At 39.9% G+C, this 16,795-nt stretch overlaps 1 protein-coding gene across 3 annotated transcripts in view; it reads right to left on the bottom strand.

Annotated features, from left to right (window-relative positions):
- Positions 1-1,100: 1,100 nt before the first annotated feature.
- The window catches only part of SCML2 (Scm polycomb group protein like 2), a 107,640-nt gene continuing 91,945 nt past the window's right edge, over positions 1,101-16,795 (bottom strand). Inside the window, exons 12-15 of one of the 3 annotated variants that reach the window (XM_033201534.1) lie at positions 8,256-8,369; positions 7,034-7,288; positions 2,589-2,740; positions 1,101-1,521 (exon numbers count right to left, since the gene is read on the bottom strand). In XM_033201534.1, the coding sequence (XP_033057425.1) occupies positions 1,480-1,521; positions 2,589-2,740; positions 7,034-7,288; positions 8,256-8,369 (563 nt within the window). In that variant the 3' untranslated portion in view covers positions 1,101-1,479. Of the gene's footprint in view, positions 2,741-7,033; positions 7,289-8,255; positions 8,370-16,795 lie in introns of all 3 variants that reach the window. The other 2 variants (XM_033201535.1, XM_033201533.1) reach the window with 2 other exon arrangements.

Raw genomic sequence — 16,795 nt, 5'->3', positions numbered from 1 at the left:
TTTAACCTTACTCCATCCAAACAACCCTCGTAGTATAAATATCTCCTGCATAAAATGACAATTCTATCCTATAATTTAAAAAATTTATCAAAAACTGGTTAAGAACACTTTATGAAAGCTTATAAGCTTTTATAAGCTTGCTTTTTTCCTTTAAATATGATCAAATACAACATACAGAGAAATAATAAAAGGAAAATAATTTATATGGCTATTCCCTTTCTAGATATACTGATAGAACATGAACAGAACACCACAGAGTATCAGACAAAACATCTGAGAAAAGATGATATCTATAGGTGCACCTTTAAATTCTCTGGTGAGGAAAAATTCTCATGGATTTAATTATATAAGTTGTCAATCCCTGATATTTTCCCCTTTGGGATTTAGCTGTTTTGGTTCTAGATATAAAGATTAACCAAAATCGGCCGGGCGCGGTGGCTCAAGCCTGTAATCCCAGCACTTTGGGAGGCCGAGACGGGCGGATCACGAGGTCAGGAGATCGAGACCATCCTGGCTAACACGGTGAAACCCCGTCTCTACTAAAAAAAAAATACAAAAAATTAGCCGGGCGAGATGGCGGGCGCCTGTAGTCCCAGCTACTCGGGAGGCTGAGGCGAGAGAATGGCGTAAACCCGGGAGGCGGAGCTTGCAGTGAGCTGAGATCCGGCCACTGCACTCCAGCCTGGGCGACAGAGCGAGACTCCGTCTCAAAAAAAAAAAAAAAAAAAAAAAAAAAGATTAACCAAAATCAAAGGTTTTTCTCTGTTAACTACATTAAGTATATTTGTAAACTGTACAATGAAAATTTAAAAAGACGTAAAGAACTGCCAATTTGAATATGCCAATACTAACATGTTAAATGCTTTTTTTTTTTTTTTGAGGAGTCTCGCTCTGTCGCCCGGGCTGGAGTGCAGTGGCCGGATCTCAGCTCACTGCAAGCTCCGCCTCCCGGGTTTATGCCATTCTCCTGCCTCAGCCTCCGGAGTAGCTGGGACTACAGGCGCCTGCCACCTCGCCGGCTAGTTTTTTGTATTTTTTAGTAGAGACGGGGTTTCACTGTGTTAGCCAGGATGGTCTCGATCTCCTGACCTCGTGATCCGCCCGTCTCGGCCTCCCAAAGTGCTGGGATTACAGGCTTGAGCCACCGCGCCCGGCCAAATGCTTTTTAAAGAAGTAGACTGGGGGAGTGGTGGCTGTGCCTCCCGAGGCTGGTTGGTGACTCCAGGAAAAAAAAAAAAAAAGTTGACTGAACTGTTAATACAGTTCTGCAATCTGATAAAACACTTTTATAGGAACTGTCTACAAAACAAAAACTGCTGAGAAATACTTTTAAATTAAAATGTTAACAGTACATCTGAGAATTATGTCCAATCTAAACTTACACATATTTTTTTCAATTGTATTTTCCTTCTTTAAGTTTTTCAATGTAGTAACACAGCTTTAATGCTGGCCCCAGCTTCAGCCCCATATACTTCATCATCACATCACTCTTGAGTAGGAACAGAGCCTTCCCATCAATTCCTACAGAGAGAAGGAAATCATACTCATTAATAATGCTTTCATATCAAGTTATTTATACATAAGAACATGTAAAATAGAGCAGCTGTATACTCCGGATATATATTCTCTGAATATGCTTTATTTCCTGAAAACTATTAAAAATATAATTTATATAGTGAAGCATCATTTGATAATTTATGAATTTAGTTTAAATTTTAAGAAAAAGAAAATTTAACCTTGTATCTTCAAGAAATGTCCCAAGTATCCAACAATCTGACTTTAAACACTGTGTTAAATAAAATACTAAACATATCTATGACAAAGGGTCAAAAACAATGATAGAAATTAATTTCAGATGATCAATAACTTTCTGAGAAGGGCCAGGAATATGTCAATATCAATGCAAACTGTAAATGTGCTATATACAGTGTTGTCATTATGTTGAAGGCTAATCAGTTAGTTGTCTGAAGCTGGTTAGATGCTAAAACTAATTACTGATTTTCTTGCAATAGTGAAAAGGGTACCTCAGATAATAGATCACTCATTTGATTTGTTAGAAAACACTGAAAATATTACTTAATAGTCACAAGGCATCCTCCTAAAATTCTTTATTACCTTAACCAATTTATGTTATGGAAGCATATTATTTGGTATTTGTGAGTTCCTGTTTAAAAGGATGTACTTAATCTTATACAGTTGCTGGATTCACTGGAGGAAGGCCACCCTGTAATAGCCTGTGGTCAACCCCTCCTACTCATGGTCCTGGCGCTGAGCTGGGAGCAGGTCGGGGAGGATCCTTGTATCTGTCGTTACAAAGGGGAGGTACACCTGAGAGTTGCAATGCTGAATCATTGTATCTTGAGAAGGTGAAGCAGTTTGTATTTTAAGCACCTGGATACTCACTTAAAGAACAGACCATTAATCTACCATTTAAGGAACTAATATCTTGGGAAAAATAACCTTTCTCACATATGGAAAAATCAGTTGATAGGGTTCCCCCACCATCCACACAGCATCCAAATGAAGGGCCTGCACAGAGGTCATTCAAAGGCATTACGGCAGGAAAACCGGATCAAAAGATACATTACATGTTGCCTGAAGAGGTCGGCGAGGGGGCCTGATATCTGAGGATCTGTATGTTTCATAAACTGTATCACTTCATCCACAGACCAGGTTGAAGGGTCCTTAGAGAAGCCTTGTTTCAGGACACTGGGATCAGGTACAGCTATATAACTTGGAGCTTCAATGGGGGGGAAAAAAGACAAATCATACTTGACCTGATCATTATCCTGAAAGAAGAGATGTTAGGTAGGGAATAATGGTCTCATTTCTGGAACCTTCTGTTAAGTTCCCCAACAAGGTCTCAAGACTCCAACTGTGAAAGCTTATACAAAGATGATGTGAGGATGGCTACATAAGAGCATCCCATCTGACCTCCCCCAAACAACAAAAGCAGGTTCAGAAGTTACCTTAAAGCTTCAAAGATCACAAAACAGACTAAGCAATCCAAGGCCTCTTGGCCACAAGCAAATACAGCAAAAGATCTGTTACTCGGGTAAAATTAGGTTAATCTAATCTAACCTATGACTTGTCTCTTAAGTCTTCCAAGGAATTTCAATCTCTATCTATCTGTCTAGATTAGGTTTATTTTACTAGCTAAATCCGATGGAAATTCCCCAAATTTACAGTTGGTTTTTTTTGTTTGTTTGTTTTGTATTTTTGTTGCTGTTTTGGTTTTTTTGAGACAGGGTCTCACTCTGTTGCCCAGGCTGGAGTGCAGTGGCACAATCACGGCTGGAGTGCAGTGGCACAATCATGGCTCACTGCAGTGTTGACCTCTTGGGCTCAAGTGATCCTCCCACCTTGGCCTCCCAAGTAGCTGGGACTACAGACACATGCCACCACTCCCAGCTAATCTTTATATTTTTTGTACAGACAGGATTTATCCATGTTGCCCAGGCTGGTCTCAAACTCCTGGGCTCAAGCAATCTGCCCACCTCAGGCCCCCAAACTGCTGGAATTACAGGCATGAGCCAACACGCCTAGCCAAATTGAGTTTTCTAATTGCTTAAATGTGTTCACTTTAATCAATAATTTCAATAATCCCATTATTTTTGATAAACAAAGTAGTCCTTTTACCAAATCTCTCTGATGTATCCAATAAGAATATTTTTAGCATCACTTTACTCTTTAGATTCCTGTCTCTCATGGCTTAAATGCTTATCTGAATTTTGTTGTTGTTGTTGTTGAGACGGAGTCTTGGTCTGTCACCCAGGCTGGAGTGCAGTGGCACAATCTCAGCTCACTGCAACCTCTGCCTCTTGGGTTCATGCCATTCTCCTGCCTCAGCCTCCCGAGTAGCTGGGACTATAGGCGTTCGCCACTACGCCTGACTAATTTTTTGTATTCTTTAGTAGAGACGGGGTTTCACTGTGTTAGCCAGGATGGTCTCGATCTCCTGACCTCGTGATCCGCCCGCTTCGGCCTCCAAAGTGCTGGGATTACAGGCGTGAGCCACCGCGCCTGGTCGCTTATCTGAATTTTGAAGAAAACAAGATTATTTTCTGCTAAGCTAGGTCAGAAATAACTTTAACATTTAATTCCTTTATCATGTTTAATTGCATATTTTGGTTGAAGGTTTATACATTAAAAAAATACATAACTGAGACATGAAACAATTTAAGTACTCATATCTCAAATGGCCTTAGCTGCACTCTTTACTAAGTTGTGATGAAATCTGTGTCCTGACAAGTATTCATTTACTCAACCAGAGCCCTTAACTCCCTCAAGTCAGTGTGTGATAACTGAAGTGCATTTTGTACTTAGCTAGGAAGATTTGTTTCTCTAACCAAGGACCATCAACACAAATTAGATGGTTTTTTGTGTGTGAATTAGCCAAAGGAGTACCCTTTCTTTCCTACCCTCTGGGCTATGGCCATTTTAGAAGCATTTTAAGTACTTACCTAGGGGAAGGGTAAAGAAAAACAGAAAATAAAAGAACTTATAGTGGTTAATTTTTTGTGTGTAGCTCTGAATTTTATTTCTTTCCAACATCACAATGATGATGTGAAATAAAAACTCTATACCAAAATATATTCTCCCCTTCACTCAGAGAAAAAAATGTTGGCCATATCTACAGAGAAATTCTGCTGGGCTGTATCGACCCAAGTAAAAATGATGACGGTGTAGACCACGCTGTGCCTAAGGCATTCTGACAATTTAGACAGAAACACTATCTCCTTTAACTCAACAAAGACACAATGTAACATGAAAAAAATCATTGGCAAAGCTAATCATATCTCTAATTTAACTTATATTTTTGTGGAATTTCTGGTTTCATTTCTGGTACATTTATGTTTTGAATAACATGTAACTAGTTTTACAGTTTACTGCAGATAAACTATATGTAAAAAGATATGATTTGGGGTATAAAATTAATTTTATACTAAAAATAAAACCATAAGATTTTCTATTTTTAGTCTATTATGAAAATATAATTTAATTGGGCCTATACCTTCAAAACAATCAGAGAAGTTTTCAACCATTACATTACTGTTATTCAAATAATTACATGAAACAAACTAATCATGTGAAAAATAATCAAAGTCCAGTCATGCTTTTCTCCTGAACGGTTCTGTCTTATATACACTGGCATATCAATAAATATTTATAGAATAAGTATAATGAAAGTATGAAAGTGATCTGATTCCCCACGACATCACTGGATTTCTTTCCTATAACAAAGATCAGCAATATTTTTCATTCGAATAATGGGACAAGGCAGGACAGGAAATTGTGTGAGCATCACTGGCTGTCAGGAGTGGAATCAGCTCTAGGTAACAGTTCAAATGCCTCAAAAATAATGGCACCTCTGGACAGTTTCTAATGGAAATAAGTATCTGTTCTTGGGAGATGTAAGTACTACAGAAGTTAAGAGTACAACCCTAGAGTCAGAGTGTTTGAGTTCAAGGACTGGCCCAGTCACTTTTTAGCTGAGGGACCTCAGCCAAATGACTTCTAATTTCTCACCTGAAAATGCTTGCCAGCACCTACATTTCAAGGAATTGTTGTAACAGTATAATGTAGGAGGCCATATGAAATATTATATGCCTGGCATATGTCAGATAGTGATGAAGATGATGATTATTTCTATTACCAGTAAGTAAATTACTAGAAAGCAATGTTATTACTATTAGTCTCTACATTCCTAAGAAGACCAGAAGCCAGCCTTCTGAAGCCCCAATACTGGCTACCTTAGCACAACAGTGTTTGACATACATTTCGAAGTGAGATACTCAGCATTAGAAGTAATCTTATACTGAAGGCCTATCTTCAAGAGGTCAAACTTTGTGAAAATACTTTAAAATGCAGGGTATACTAGCCCTTATGGAATAAGCATCTATTGTTAGACACTGCAAACCATGTCACTCTAAAAGCAGAGAAAATCTCCAGAAGGGATGGGGCTGACAACATTAAATGTGTCATGGGGTGTGCACAGTGTGGTTGCCCATAGATAACACCCATGATCAAAGGCAAGGGTTCCCACTTCCTACACTCCTCAACCTCGCCTACATGCCTACCTGGAGAAAAAGGACAAGACACTTATTCCCAACCTCACTCTCCTGCACCCTTAATCCTTCAAAGGTACAGGGTATTAGCCCTCTTTGCACATTAAAGGCTGTTTTGGCTCTTTTTTTTTTTTTTTGAAACGGAGTTTTGCTCTTGCTGCCTAGGCTGGAATGCAATGGCGCAATCTCGGCTCACTGCAATCTCTGCCTCCCGGGTTCAAGCGATTCTCCTGCCTCAGGCTCCCAAGTAGCTGGCATTATAGGCATGCAGCACCACCATGCCTGGCTAATTTTGTATTTATTTTTAGTAGAGACAGGGTTTCTCCATGTTGGTCAGGCTGGTCTCGAACTCCCGACTTCGGGTGATCTGCCCGGCTCGGCCTCCCAAAGTGCTAAGATTACAGGCGTGAGCCACCCCACGCCCGACCTGTTTTGGCTCTTTCTAAATGGCAACAGGATGTTGCCCTACTTATACACGTCATGTCTTCCTGGTGGGTCTGAGGAAGGATGTGGAGAATGAGGAAATGGTGTGGCTGTGGTAACAAGATGCCAGCCCGAATCCAGGAGTCAACACAGGCTAAGGCCAGGAAAGGTCTCAAGAGAGACTAAGAAAAGCGTACAACAGAAAGGAGAGGGACTGTCTTTCCAAGCCTCAGAGTCATGAGAGGTTTGTGAGTCCAGACAGTACCCAAGCAAATGATAAATTACAACTGCTCAAGCACTACTAATCTGAGAAGTCTCTATCAGAGACATGGTTGGTGATCCAGATCCCCAGAGACAGTTCTGTGCTGTCAAGAGGATTGGAGGATCCATAATGGTCTGACCTGACAGTGATGTGAAAGGGAGGACTCAGCCTCCCAAATTTTAGCACTTTCTCCAATGTGATACTCTCAGGGGATGCTGTTAGGTATGAAAATCTCAAGGCAAAAGACAAACACATTGAGAGCCACTATTTTTGAACATACCTTCACTTTTCCTCTGCATTTGGAATTTAACTTCATGGGGACTGCTCTTGGGGGATGATTTGTCCCCAACTAGTAGTGAACTTGTGGTGCCTGGCACACTTTGAGAAAAATCCTGGGAGACTGAAGTATGAATATACATAGGATTTCTACAGGCAGGATTCAAACAATTTCCTGAATTTAGTGATGAGCTCTTAGAATCTTCTGAAAGATTTTCCTCTTTGGGAATGGCATTTCTCCCAGCAAACAATGGTTCTTCTACAGGGAAAAAGACAAAGGAGGCTATCTTCAATAGACTTACAATTCAAATACTACTAAAAGGTAAAAAAGTTCATCCCTAGCAAGTTCACTTAACTTGTGCTATACTGAACCACAATGCTCTAACACAAAGTTCATGGCTATCCTCTCCTTGGTATGGATGCATGCACTGATTGATTGATTGATTGATTGAGACAGAGTTTTGCTCTTGTTGCCCAGGCTGGGGTGCAGTGGCGCAATCTTGGTTCACTGCAACCTCCACCTCCTGGGTTCAAGCGATTCTCCTGCCTCAGCCTCCCGAGTAGCTGGGAGTACAGGTGCCTGCCACCATGCCCAGCTAATCTTTTGGGTTTTTTTTTTTTTTTTAGTAGAGACAGGGTTTCATCATGTTGGCCAGGCTGGTCTCGAACTCCTGACCTCAGATGATCCACCCGACTTGGCCTTCCTTGGCATTTATATTAATGGACATTGTCCTACAGTCCAAAGTGATTCCATATCACCTATATTTTTCATAGTAACTTACTATCATTTGCCAGTCTTGCCACCAAGACTATAAACACCTCACTAAAGCATGTTTTTAGAAATGCAGTTCTTCATTACTATTTGTTATAATATGATCATACAGTTGGTTTCTAACATTTGTTTACTACTTGGGCAGTTAACACATTCTCTGGAGAAAGGCAGCAGGTTTTTTCTATTCTTCTTTCTACCAATTTTTAGCAATACAAAAGTGAAGGAAAAAGGTTATTAGGTTATTATAATTTTTTTTTTTCTATGGAGAAATAACAGCCGTGCACTTCTGAAGGGAATGAAGTGTTCAACAAAGCTGTCCAAGTAGTAGCCTAACCGCCAAACTTATTTAGGCAAATTTACCTCTCTACCTCCAATACTACCACCCCAAGAGTATACACAAGTGGTAGCAGAGAAACATTTCTTCCCAGTCCTGGGAGGTGTAAATGCTATTTACCTTTAGATGCATACTCCTTTGTTTTGGGGAGCTTAGGAGAGAGAGGAACAACATATGGTACAGATTGCTGAGGAGATCGTTTGGTGCTTTGCCTTCCTGTTACATCTTCTTTTGCTGTTCTCAAAGAAAAAACAGTTGTCTGTTATAACGAACTAATATACTCAAGCATTTTCATATCATCAGCATGAAACACTTGTTTCTACATCATTTGCCTACAATACCTTCATTGACAACTTCTCAATTATTTGATGTTCTTGAATAACATGTGTCTATTTCATCCTATTTTATATTTTCACTGAAATAATATTCAAGAGTTAAAAGCATTTAACTCTTAATATGGGGTTACCAGATCTCTCTAAATATCTCACAAGGCAGTGAGGCAACCCATTAAAATGTGTCTAAAATGGCCTGGGAAAATTGCTCCCATGAGCAGGAGGAGTTAAAACTTCAGAGAAATTAAATAAAAGATATGGTATAATGAACATCCATTTTGTTAAGTAACAATCCTGGCTTAGAGCTACCCTTAATACAAGTCTACTGCTTACTTATCATTCAACCAAACGCACTTCTACCTAAAGGACCACTCTGTAAAACATGATCCTGAAAGTAAAGACAGCTTTAATCATCAATTATACCCTAAGTATCAACAAATATCCTGATTTAACCTCTAACTAAAAGGACAAATAAGGTATAAGAAAAATCTTAAAAGTCTGATAGTAGACCTCAAAAGAGAAGAAAGATTGCAATGAGTATCAAAGTCACACTTCATTTGGTTCAAAATTTCGGCTGAGGGCCAGGCATGCTCCTCAAAATGTCATGATGAGTAACCTTTAGTTCAATCTAGTTACTCAGTGAATCCCAATGAGTCCGGTAGAGCTCTTACCACTTTAGTTTTATTTTTAATAATGGACTATAAAACCAACAGGCAAAACATATCTCAAATTTCTACAATTAATTAAGACATTAAATTCTAAGGAAAGAAATAATTGGCTTTTCATACCAACTTAATATGGAAAATTCGAGTTCTAAAATATAGTTTTCTATAAATGTTTATTTCCCTCAGAATCTCGGCAAGATTAGAAAACATCTTTATCATTTATATGTAATGTACTAATGCTTTATGAAAAGTTTACGAAGCTGGGTATGCTCTACTATTTGGGGCTGAAACAAATATAAAATTGACTCGACTTCTGCTTCTGGGTATTGTAGTAAGGCTAAGGGAGGAAAGTGTTCCTACAGAGATAACTAGGAAAAGCCAGGTAATTTACAAAGTATTTTTTAAATCATCAGAGAAGCACTTCCAGGATGACTGATCAAAGACCTCCAAAAATCTACTCCTTCATAAAAACATTGAAAACAGTGGCAAAAACTATAAAAACTAACTTTTTCAAAACTCTGGAAATTAAAGACTTCCACAATCCAAAGTGTTTAAGAAAAATGAATGGATCTCAGAAAAAAACAGCAAATTCTATGGCATTTTAACTTGCCCTAATATAATCCCCCTCACCCCATTTTCACAGTAGCCTTGAAAATCAACACTTCACAACTACGGCAGGTGTGAAAAACAGCCATGCAATAGTCACTGGATGGGGACATAATGGTTTTGGAGCTCTCCAAAAGCCCCATGCCAGAGAACTATCACTTAGACCAGTCTTGAAGCTCACTGAAAAGCTCCTTTTCAGGATTTGTCTTTATTTGACCTAAATTACAGCTTGTTCTGTGTGAACAACCCCATCTCCAGGGCATCTGATGGGGGAAAATGGTGGCAACTGTTTAACTTTGCAGCTGCCTGAGACCATATTACCAGTCAGGGCTAACAACAGGCTGGCCAAAAAGCTTAAAAGGAAAAACTGGGTATAAGATGCCCCCTAGGAGACTTTGAAAAACACAGACATATTCCTGGGAATCTAGATAGTTCACATGCATGTGCTTGGATGTATATATGCATGCCCAGGAAAGACATGAGAACACCCTAATCTTTCATCTCTGGCTGACCTTGAGGCTCTGCACAAAGTTGACTTACAAGCTGCCTCTTGGAGCACTGACGTTATGTCCCAACACACACCCCTTGGCCAAGGCTGGGAAATACACTGGTTCCAGGTATTTAAGGAAATTTCTACCCAATCATTAACCACATTAAGCTAACCAAGCAGACTTCAGTGACTACTCTTAACAAAGAAATACAGCCTTACAGAATTAGTCCAGGAAAAGTCACTAAACAGCACCAGCAACAACAACAAACCCTAGGGAGAAGGGAATCTGATTTCCAGAGTTGCCATATTATATGATTTTAAATGTCCAGTTTTCAACAACAAAAAAATGAGACATGTGAAGAAACAATATGGTCCATACAAAGGGAAAAAAATCAGTTAACAGAAACTGTCCCTGAGGAAGTCCAGACATTGGACTTACTAGACAAATACTTTATTTTGGGACACGGTCTCACTCTGTTGCCCATGCTGGAGTGCAATGGCATGATCTCAGCTCACTGCAACCTCTGCCTCCCAGGTTCAAATGATTCTCGTGCCTCAGCCTCCCAAGCAGCTGGGATTATAGGCACATGCCACCACACCTGGCTAATTTTTGTATCATTAGTAGAGAGAGGGTTTCGCCATGTTAGCCAGACTGGTCTCAAACTCCTGGCCTCAAGTGATCGTCCCGCCGTGGCCTCCCAAAGTGCTGGGATTACAGACGTGAGCCACTGCACCCGACCTAGACAAATACTTTAAATCAGCTATTATAAATATATTCAAGGAACTAAAAAATGAAAATCATGTCTAAAGAACTAAAAAAAGGCCAGTGTATTAGTCCGTTCTCATGCTAATACATACCTGAGACTGGGTAATTTATAAAGAAAAAGAGGTTTAATAGACTCACAGTTCCACATGGCTGGGGAGGACTCACAATCATGGCAGAAGGCAAAGGAGGAGCAAAGGCACATCTTACATGGCAGCAGGCAGAAGTGCAGAGCAAAGCAGGGAAAGCCCCTTCTAAAACCATCAGATCTCATGAGACTCACTCACTATCACAAGAACAGCATGAGGGTAACTGCCCCCATGATTCAATTACCTTCTGCTGGGTCCCTCCCATGACATGCGGAGATTATGGGAACTATAATTCAAGATGAGATTTGGGTGGGGACACAGTCAAACCATGCCACCTCATCTCTATTAAAAATACAAAAATTAGCCAAGTGTGGGGGCACACACCTGTAGTCCCAGCACTCTGGAGGCTGAGGTGAGAGGACTGTTTGAAACTGGGAGGCAGAGGCTGCGGTGAGCCAAAATCACGCCACTGCACTCCAGCCTGGGTGACAGAGCAGGACTCCGTCGCAAAAAAAAAAAAAAAAGAGAGAGAGAGAAAAAAAAGTAGGAAGTTAAAAGACAACCCCAAAGAATGGGATAAAATATATGCAAAGCATATACCTGATATAGGACTTGTATCTAGAATATACAAAGAACTCTTATGACTCAACAATAAAAAATGAAACCAATTAAAAATGGACAAAGGATTCGAACAGACATTTCTCCAAAGATATACAAATGGCCAAAAAGCACAAGAAAAGATGCTCATCATCAACTATTGGAAAAATGCAAATCACACCATAATGAGATACCATTTCGCACCAGCTAGAATGGGTATAATAAAAAAGATGGACAATAACAAGTGTTTACAAGGAGAAATTGAAACCTCATTCACTGTTGATGGAAATGTAAAATGGTATAGCCTCTGTGGAAAAGTCTGTCAGGTCCTCATCAAGTTAAACAGAGTTAACCATATGACCCAACAATTCCACACCTAGGTTTGTATCCGAGAGAACATGTATCCACACAAAAACTTATATACAAATGTTCATTGCAGAAGCATTCCTAATAGCCAAAAAGTGGAAACAATCCAGAAGTGCATCAATTGATAAACGGATAAACAGAATACAATATAGCCATACAACAGAATATTATTCAGCCATAAAAAGGAATGAAGCACTGATACATGCTACCACATGGGTGAACCTTGAAAACATAGGGTGGGCACGGTAGCTCACACCTGTAATCCCAGCATTTTGGGAGGCCAAGATGGGCGGATCACTTGAGGTCAGGAATTCGAGACCAGCCTGGATGATGTGGTGAAACCTGTCTCTACTAAAAATACAAAAATTAGCCGGGCGTGGTGGTGGGCACCTGTAGTCCCAGCTACTCAGGAGGCTGAGGCAGGAAAATCGCTTGAACCCTTGAACCCAAGAGGCAGAGGCTGCGGCGAGCCAAGATCACACCACTGCATTCCAGCCTAGGCAACAGAGCGAGACTCCGTCTCAAAAAACAAAACAAACAAAAAAACACACTATGCTAAGTGAAAGAAGCCACACACAAAGACTGCATATTATATGATTCTATTAACATGAAATGTCTAGAATAGGAAAAATCCATAAAGACAGAAAGTCAATAAATAGTTTCCAGTGGTGAGGGAGAAAAGACATTGAGGGATGATAGTTAACAGGTATGGGATTTCTTTTGGGGGTGATGAAGATAGTGGTGATGACTGCACAACTCTGTGAATACACTAAAAAATATTGAATTGTGTACTTTTAAAAGGGTGAAATTATGGTATGTGAATTATATCTCAATAAAGTTATTATAAGAAAAGCATCCTCAAGGTATAGCAGTCATAGGAACTAATAAAATCAAATTCCAGAGGGGGAAGAACCATTCTAGTCTAAACTGAAGATCTCGTCATATTTTTTCCCTGTAGGAATTTGCTGACTCTTGGCACTACACTGAAAATAGAACTTGACACAGGCAGAGGGCTATAACTAGGCAAAAATAAATCAAAAAAGATTTAGCAGCTTCACACAGCTGGAGTGACAAATCAGAAACTCAAACTCATAGCTGGTTTTCCCCTATGGGACATTTGCCAAGTTCTGGAGCTATACAGGAAGCTGGGGAGTTAGGCTAAAAACTCTTAAAAGGCACGATGAAATCTCTCACAGTCTCACGACACTTAAGAAATAAAGACCCACCGGGGTGAAGAGGTCTAGCTCAAACACACAAGCCACCTAAACACAAGTGTGAAGTTGTGATAATACATGAGGAAGAAGGCTGAAGAGCTGAGCAGCAAACCCCTGAAGGAGGGAAGAACAATTCCCCATAGTCTTTCAAGGTTAAGGAGCTAGGGAATTCCCAGGTTCTCAATCAAAAGCCTGGGAAAGTAACACCTGAAGAATAGCGAGGAATCAGGAGATAGACTGAGTCTTATTAAAACTGCTATTCAGCCCAACCCAGTTCAATCACTGAATGGAATGAGCCCTCCTTCTTTCTGCTTAAAAAAGAGGAAACTTTTTAAGGTAGAAATCTGGAGCTTCTGCAGATCTTTTATATACAATGTCCTACATACCAAAAAATAGTGGTAAACATGCAAAGAAGTAAGACCATATAACCAACGATTGAGAGAAAAACCACTGGTGTCAGTAGACAAAGACTATAATGCAATTTTGATGAATATGTTCACAAAAACAAGAAAAATGGACAGAAAAGATCACATAAAAAATTTCACCTGAGAATTATAATCTATTTTAAAAAGCAGAGAGCTGATAGGAAAGTAAATTGAGGCAACCACTTTGAAAAACTGTTTGGCAGTACCTACTAAAGCTTAATCTATGCATTTCCTGTGACCTAGCAATTCCCTCCAAGATAGATACAGGAACAGAAAGACGTGTATAGAATGTTCATGATAATACTACTTATAAGAGTACAAAACATAACACTACTTATAAGGGCACAAAACAGAAAGCACTCAAATGGATACATACCACGGTAGCATATTTATACAACAGAATATTATACAACAATAAGAATGAATGATCTAACTATATGCAACAATACAGATGAATCTTACAAACATAATGATGGGCCAAAAAAGCTAGGCACAAGAGTAAATGGTGTATAATTCCATTTCTATAAAGTTCAAAAACAGGCAAAAGTAATACATGGTACTAGAAGTCAGGGCAGTAGGTATCCATGTACGAAGTGAGGGGTGGTAGTGGATGAAAGGGGGTTTGACACATTAGCAGTGCTTCTAGGGTACTAGTAATATAGCTACTTTTCCAACCAGGGACTGGTTATACAGGCATGAAAATTAATCAAGCTACATTCCATGTACAATTTTCTCTATGTATACTATACTTCAGTAAAATGTCTTTAAAATTACTGCTAAAATGTGCAAACACAAGATTGGTCAGAATCAAAGTCTCCTAAGAAGAGCACTCTATTTTAAACTATTTTTGAGTCCCTTATTTTAAAAAATGTAAGAGAAATGGGATACTAGACATGAAATCTTAGTAATAATCAACCTCATAACATTTACATGCAACTTCTTTAACTACAAGCTGACTTAAGAAAAACCTAAGAGTTCCAACTCAAAGCCACTTTCAAATGGCTAAATTAAACTTTCCGTGAGAGAAAATTAATAACCCTTAAAATAATGTAAAATATGTGGATTATTCAGTGTATTTTTTCAAATAGTTACCTATTATTATTGGATTAATCTGAAAATTCAAACATTCTGTGTTCAATTTAAAGAAGAATTACATTTTCTTTAAAATCTTTCAAAGAATGGGGTTTTGTAAATTACTGGCATTCTTAATGCTTTGTGTAAGAAATCAGGAAATTGGGCCTGGCATGGTGGCTCAGGCCAGTAATCCCAGCACTCTGGGAGGCCAAGGTGGAAGCATCACTTGAGGCCAGGAGTTTGAGACCAGCCTGGTCAACAAGGTGAAACTCCACCTCTACTAAAAATACAAAAATTAGCCAGGCATGGTGGCAGGCACCTGCAATCCCAGCTATTTGGGAGGCTGAGGCAAGAGAATTGCTTGAACCCAGGAGGCGGAGGTTGTAGCGATCCGAGATGGTGTCATTGCACTCTAACCTGGGCAACAGAGTGAGAAATCAGGAAATTGTACTCTCAGCATCTCCAACTCATATTTTTCCCCACATTACTCTTAGAAACAGAAAACCTATCAATACACAGACACCCCTCTTCCCACACAGGGGGCCCTTCCCTTTCTAGCCATCTTCCAAATTTCCTACCATTTCTGATGACCTCCTACCTCTCCCAAAGAAGGAAAAAAAAAAAGGATAATATCACATGAAAACATGAAACTTCACTCTTCCTCTTCCCCCTAGTTCTGACAGCTAGCTTTTATTGCTCCTACTTCATGCCAGGCATAATGCAGGTTAAGAATTTACAAATACTTTCTTTCAATTTCACAACTAAAGAGGTATCCACTTTGCAGATAAGGAAACTGAGAACTAGAGAGGCTCAGTACTTTGTCTATGGGCACATAGCTAGTTAACAGCAGGAACTGAATTAAAATGTAGGCGGTCAGACTTTACACTCTTCCAGCATAGAGATTACAAGGCCAGGATTGGAACCCAGGTCTGACAAACTCCAACACCTGTGCTCTCCATGCCACTGCTTCTCCATGAACACTTTTGCAAGCATGTCACAGTATCATACCTTTATTTCAAAGGGACTCACTGGACGGCTACACCAGAGGGGAGAAACTGGAAAGAGGATTCCAGTTAGGAGCCTGCTTTACTAAAACAGAGAAGGGGTTAGTACCGTCTGAAGCAGGGTAGTAACAAGGAAATGGAAAAAAAGGGGATGGATATGAGAGGTGTCACTGAAGTAGAGGAGAAGGGTGTGAGTAACCAGGAGGACCAGAAAAAAAAAGTAGTAGCTAGAGACATGGTACTCACGCTTCACACTTGAGTGGCACGTGAATTAGAATCCCTGGACTTAAAAAGATAGTCTGATGGTACTCTGTATTTCCAGAATCAGCAGCACCTGGCCAGAAAACCATGCAGCAGTAACACCTAAGAATCTCAGCTACTCTTGAAAGACCCACATACAATCCTGCCATGATCGGTAAAACATAGTTAGCTTTCATAAGTCACATGAAAAAGAGACAAACCGCTCCCAAAAAGCAAAGAGCACTTGCACAAAAGCTGGAAGAGCTTTCTTGCTTTAGGATCAGAAGCAAGAAACCCGCTTTTGGTTCTACAGGGCTATCTTATACCTACCCTCTCATTCAGGCATCAGTTTGGGGTTCTTATGGAAGAGAAGCAACCATGGTTCAAATGTCAAATCCAAGCATATCACAGGCTGGGTGTGGAGGCTCACGCCTGTAAATCCTAGCAGTTTGGGAGGTCAAGGTGGGAGGATCACTTAAGGTCAGGCGTTCAAGACTAGCCTGGCCAACATGGCAAAACTCTGTCTCTACTAAAAATACAAAAATTAGCTGGGCATGGTGGTGGGTGCCTGTAATCCCAGCTACTCGGGAGGCTAAGACAGGAGGATCGCTTGAATCCAGGAAGCGGAGGTTGCAGTGAGCTGAGATTGTGCCACCACACTTCAGCCTGGGGCAACAGAGCGAGACTCTGTCTCAAAAAACAACAACAAAACCGTATCATCATTTGTCAAACCTTGATGACTGCAACAAAATCTTTATAGCCAATGGGCTCAACATGCTTTGCTAACTTCTTAGG

This window comes from Trachypithecus francoisi, unplaced genomic scaffold (assembly GCF_009764315.1).
Source record: "Trachypithecus francoisi isolate TF-2019V2 unplaced genomic scaffold, Tfra_2.0 Lachesis_group6, whole genome shotgun sequence".
Taxonomy (NCBI): Eukaryota; Metazoa; Chordata; class Mammalia; order Primates; family Cercopithecidae; genus Trachypithecus; species Trachypithecus francoisi.
The sequence above is the reverse complement of the archived record's forward strand: the minus strand, read 5'-3'. Positions and strand labels throughout refer to the sequence as shown.